Source organism: Aplysia californica, unplaced genomic scaffold (genome assembly GCF_000002075.1).
Source record: "Aplysia californica isolate F4 #8 unplaced genomic scaffold, AplCal3.0 scaffold00390, whole genome shotgun sequence".
Classification (NCBI taxonomy): Eukaryota; Metazoa; Mollusca; class Gastropoda; order Aplysiida; family Aplysiidae; genus Aplysia; species Aplysia californica.
This window is the reverse complement of record NW_004797660.1, coordinates 327,071-332,554: the sequence shown is the minus strand read 5'-3', so window position 1 is coordinate 332,554 and position 5,484 is coordinate 327,071. Positions and strand designations below refer to the sequence as shown.

The 5,484-nt window shown below is 41.4% G+C and overlaps 2 protein-coding genes across 2 annotated transcripts in view; one reads left to right on the top strand and one right to left on the bottom strand.

Moving 5' to 3' along the window:
• Positions 1-2,438, bottom strand: part of LOC101856524 (ADP-ribosylation factor) — a 13,853-nt gene extending 11,415 nt beyond the window's left edge. The window contains exon 1 of the mRNA XM_035971184.1: positions 2,292-2,438. Coding sequence (XP_035827077.1) covers positions 2,292-2,409 — 118 coding nt within the window. The 5' untranslated portion in view covers positions 2,410-2,438. The remainder of the gene's footprint in view (positions 1-2,291) is intronic.
• Positions 2,439-3,526: 1,088 nt separating this feature from the next.
• Positions 3,527-5,178, top strand: LOC101856279 (elongation factor Tu). Its single transcript, XM_005103800.3, has one exon. The coding sequence runs from the start codon at positions 3,534-3,536 to the stop codon at positions 5,127-5,129; it is 1,596 nt and encodes a 531-aa protein (XP_005103857.3). The 5' UTR covers positions 3,527-3,533; the 3' UTR covers positions 5,130-5,178.
• Positions 5,179-5,484: the final 306 nt, after the last annotated feature.

Sequence of the window (5,484 nt, the reverse complement as noted above, 5' to 3'; positions counted from 1 at the left end):
CTGTTGGGCTCCTTACTCTTTCTGCAGCATTTCTACTACTACTCATTGGCATCTTCTTACTGCTGTCTTTCAGCCACACCCCTGATCTTCTTTTTACGGAAGGTAAGATCCCACACCTAGCATTCTCGGATAAGGGCAAAAAATCTAGGATGTCTTGTGTGCAAATTGAGCACGTGAAAGATCCGGCCTTGGTGGTCTTAAAAATGATAAGAGGCTTCGGCCGCCACCCATGCAAAATTCAAAATTCCTACCAAACTAAAAGTGTTTGATGTATCCCATGTGCTCATATGATTTTATGCAGTTGCGAGCCCTGTAAAACCCAAAAAAAAAAAAAAAAAAAAAAAAAAACCAACAACCCCCCCCCTTTACTAAAATAAAACAGATTAAAGTGAGGTAGTATGTTTTGAGAGAAGAACTGTTTGCTTATGTCACAGCTCTATACATGATGAAATGATGCTCCACAACAGCATGAAAAGGCTTGTCCTAATGTTCTCTCTAACCATTAGCATAAAAAGTTAACCAATGTTTACAAAGATACTTGCATGGCAGTCATACGAAAGGGACTATATGATAGTGGACATGATGAAGAGCCAACATTTCTGCCTTGAGAATAATCACTGTTCCTTCCTTTTCATTGTTATCCTTTTTTAAAAATCCCTTGCCTCTTCTTGATGTACAGTGGAACTCGGATTCAACGAGGTCTCCGGGCCTGGCCTAAAATCTCGTTGAATCCGAATGTTCCTAATAGCAAACATGAGGTTTTTTTTGTAGATAATTACAGGCACTGAGCAAGTAATGTGTAAAGAGAAGTAATAAGTAGAGCCTGAAATGCCCCATATTATAATCTGTGTTAAAAAAAAGACTGATTCGTTCAAATGCACGCCTGTGTCATCTCGATTGTTTGCCAAAAAGTTGTGTTGCTGTGTAGAGCCTAGCATACGGCAACTTTGGATTCCATAGACTAGCGCACAATTCATTATGCAGATCTACGTCAAGACTAGCTTATCATTGTAATAATGATCAGTTGCCGAGGGGAAAAAAAGACTGTGACGCGTTTGCATCTGCGACATTCAACGCTCCTTGGAGTAAAACTATATAGTTACTCCAAGCAACGCTCAGACCGCAGGTGCCGCCCCCCCCCTCCCCTCCCCGACACGCACACACAGTCACACGTGTGCAGGCCGCCTATCCGACCCCGACACACGCTAGAGTAGACACGTGCGCGTGCCAACAACGCATGTATGTGTTGGTAGTTGGTATGAATGGATACGATTGTTCAGCCTTTGTTTTGTCTCCTCTTCAGTTCAGGTTTGAGAGCAAGTCCTTTTAACTGGAAATTGACCTACACTAGTAGTGATATGAGTCAACAGCGGGGAATCTCGTAATTTGAGCATTAAGGATGGAAAGTTTTTTTATCTCTTTCTTTGACAGCTGCTGGGCATAATCATCCTCTTTTTTCTGATGTTGTCTTATAGATGGCGGAATTCCATCGACAGTCAAGTACTATGTATTGGTGTTCTGTCCGCGAGAACAGCTTGCCCCTTTCATAGATTCAGAGCAGTCCATGTGACCAACAACGAACTCACGTTGTAGGTGATGGTCTCTCTAAGTCTGTAATATTGCTGGAACATTTCCTCGTGCGTTTCATTCGGAATAGTGTGACAGCTTCGACAATATTTCTCATAGCTTTCAAATTCATACACCTGTCTCGAAGCCCGTGAACGCCAAAATGTATTTCAGTTATAGGGCTAAGGAACTCCTCTCCAAAATGTCCTTTGTGGTTAGCTTCTTTATACTTATTGGACTGTAGACCTTTCTGAGCAGTCACTTCCTTGGCAGCACCTTCTACCATGAAATTTTCAGGTCGAGTACAATATCCAACGACAACAGTTATTCTCTTCTGGCTTTATCTGTTTTCTACTCACGATGCGATGTGTTTTTAAAAAAAGACTACAATGAGCCTGCTTCTTCCACAAAGTGACTGTATGTATAAGTATAATACAGGAGCAATACACACCTTCCTCAAGCAGCAAATATGTCTTTCTTGCATGACATAGAAACCAGGTTTGAAAGACGGGTCTGCATCTAAATCATCAATATAATCAGAACTTTTTGCAATACCATATCTTTGGGGACTCACTGACCTAATAAAAACTTTTACTAGTAGAAAATATTTTAAAAAGTGAATGTTTATAATTATAAGCTTACAAATGAGCTAAAATACCATCACTTTATGGGTGCATGAACATCAAACGCTGAGAAAGCAAGGATGAAATTTACAGCACAGGTACCAGAACAACACGTGTCTACTTGAACTAATGGTAAGGAAGCGTATAAAAGTCCCTCAATGATGCAGCGAGAAAGAATCAGCAAGACTACTAAACATGAAATGAGACACATCCCCCTCATTTACAAGTGAGAAAACAAAACGAAACATCTTCATACCATGGCGTATGCGGTCATATGCCTCGGCATATATTCTCACAAAGGGGCGTAACAAGGCATAATATGCCTCTATGTGAGATGCAGTTTCCTGCCCGGGAATAGGGCTAAATGTTTTTTACTCACAACTCCGCCATTTTTAAAGCTATCGATACGCCGTTTTGAGAGAACATAGATCTCACTACCCCACATACCATGGTGGTGTTAACTCAAAACCGGTAATTTTGACGATACGCCCTTTTGTGAGATGGGCAACGACACACACACACACACACACACACACACAGAGGGAGAGAGAGAGAGAGAGAGAGAGAGAGAGAGAGAGAGAGAGAGAGAGAGAGAGAGAGAGAGAGAGGCAGAAGAGAGAGAAGGTTGGGGGGGGGGGGTGAGAAGGGGAGAAAAAAAGTTGGGGGGGGGGGGGAGAAAGAGTGTGGAAAATGTGGGAGGGCTGAGTGAAATGGTGGGGGGCAGACAGACAGACAGAGGCAGAGAAAATAGAGAGAGGGGGGGGGGGGGGAGAAAGAGAGAAGGAAAGAGAAAGGGGAGAGACAGACAGAAAGAGAGAGAGGGTGTTCGCAATTATGATAATAATTGTTCCCGTCATTATCTCTCTGTGTCGGTTCCCAGTTCCCAGGCTTTTTCGTTTTCCTTCATCTCATGGAATGGAGCATTTGAAGCTGGCCAAAATATTAAATATACGTCACTGTAGTCACTGACTAAAACCGGCAGTGGACGCTCCGTCTAAACGAAGCTTGAATGCCGTGAACATAGCCTCAACAGCGCCTGCCAACTACATTCACGGCGCCGTGAACCTAGCCTGCAGACTACGTTCACGGTGCCACTGCTAACAAAAATAGCATTCCATACTTGCCAGGTCTGTATTCGTGCATTATGTATTTTTTTTAACGAAAAGTACTCGGAAAAGCTATAAAATTAACAAATGCATTGTTTGATTTTTGTCTGCTTAAATTGGATAATTCATGATTTTCAAAACATTTGTATTGAGTAAATAAATAATAGATACCACGAGAGCCTAAACTAGAAGAGTACACATTTGAAAAGGAATGGCAACTGGGCAAATGTTCTACCGGATGTTGATATCAAGGTTAACAACAATGGCTGCGCTCATGAGGAAAGTGGTGATGCCGCCGTGTGTATTACCAAAACACATCGTGCGATGTTTGATGACAACGAAAATTGAACACATGAATATCTGTAAATCGTTGTTCGCGATCCAGGATAACTGTAAATCAAGCAGTACGTATTTGACCTGTGCAATGATTTCACAATGCCTGACTTTTTCTAGAATGTTGTCATACAGTCATCCATGTCAAAATAAGAAAGGCCGGTCAACAGAATCAAAGTCACAGATTGATAAAGCCGGTGTTGTTCCTCGAAAACCGCACTGCAATGTCGGAACTATCGGGCATGTTGACCATGGAAAAACAACATTGACAGCTGCTATCACGAAAGTTCTATCAGAAACTTACAGTGAAGAAAATAAATTTGTTTCTTATGATTCTATAGATAGAGCTCCAGAGGAAAGAAAGCGAGGCATAACAATAAATTCGGCTCATATTGAATATGTTACTCCAAATAGGCATTACGCCCATACCGATTGCCCTGGTCATATTGATTATGTAAAAAATATGATCACTGGTGCATCTCAGATGGATGGTGCAGTTTTAGTAGTGGCTGCCACAGATGGCACAATGCCCCAGACGAGGGAACATTTGTTGTTAGCAAAACAGATTGGTGTTAAATACATTGTTGTCTTTATAAATAAAGCTGATGCTGTTGATAATGAAATGGTTGAGTTGGTGGAGATGGAGGTCCGTGAGGTCATGACAGAATATGGTTTTGATGGTGAAAATTGCCCTGTAGTCTATGGCTCTGCTTTGCAAGCACTTAATGGAGAAAATTCTTCTCTCGGAAAAGATAAGATTCTAGAATTGATGAAAGCTGTTGACAATTATTTTCCAACTCCAGAACGCAAATTAGATGAACCTTTTGTACTGCCGATTGAAAAAGTTGTTTCAGTGCCTGGAAGGGGGACAGTAGCTGTAGGAACTTTAAAAAATGGGATCTTAAGAAAAGGAGATGCTGCGGAAGTAGTGGGGTTTGGTAATTCTGTGAAGACAGTTGTCTCAGACATTCAGGTGTTTGGCAAATCCTTGAAGGAATGTGTGGCAGGGGAGAACATCGGAGCACTTCTTCGTGGCGTGAAAAATGATGTAATTCAAAGAGGAATGATTTTAGGACCTCCCTCATCACTGACCCAGTGTGATGCCTTTAAAGCACAGTTTTATTTGCTGACACAACAAGAGGGAGGGCGTGCTCGGCCAATTACAAACAATTATATCCAGATGATGTACTGCAACACGTGGAACATTTCAGCTTGTGTAAGACTACCAGAGGGCACTAACATGCTGATGCCTGGTGAAGCTACTCATGGTGAGGTTCTATTGAGATTGCCTATGGTGATCTCCCCTGGCCACCGTTTCACAGTGAGGCAAAACAATATTACAACTCTAACTGGATTGGTCACTGAAGTTCTACCACCAACAGAGCTACGCATCAGAGGATTCAACGAAGAAAAGCAAGTTACACATGTGATTCAGGGAAATGCTCAGGTTACTAGGAGTGCCCGAATGAAGAGAAAGAAATCAAACACATCATCCTCGTAGTTTTGGATGGCTGCAGAAGATTAAAAGTACAGAAGAATTGTGATAGAAATTTCTTGGTTATCAACCCATGTTGCCTTATAATGTGTACTTGGTACGTCATGAAAATGCGTCATTTTTGTTGTTGTTGTTGTTGTACCATGGATATCACAGAAGTAGGCAAAATTTGCTGTTCCTGATTGCCTGTAGGATATGACATGTACAAGTAATATTTTTCATAATTGCTAATATCAATAAGTTTTCAACATATATTTCATACATGCAAGATTCATTTAGAAACAAAATACGCCTTTATTGATCTGTGTGATCTCATAGTGCAAATTTGTTCTTTGTAGGCATGATTTTACCCTTTCCCAGT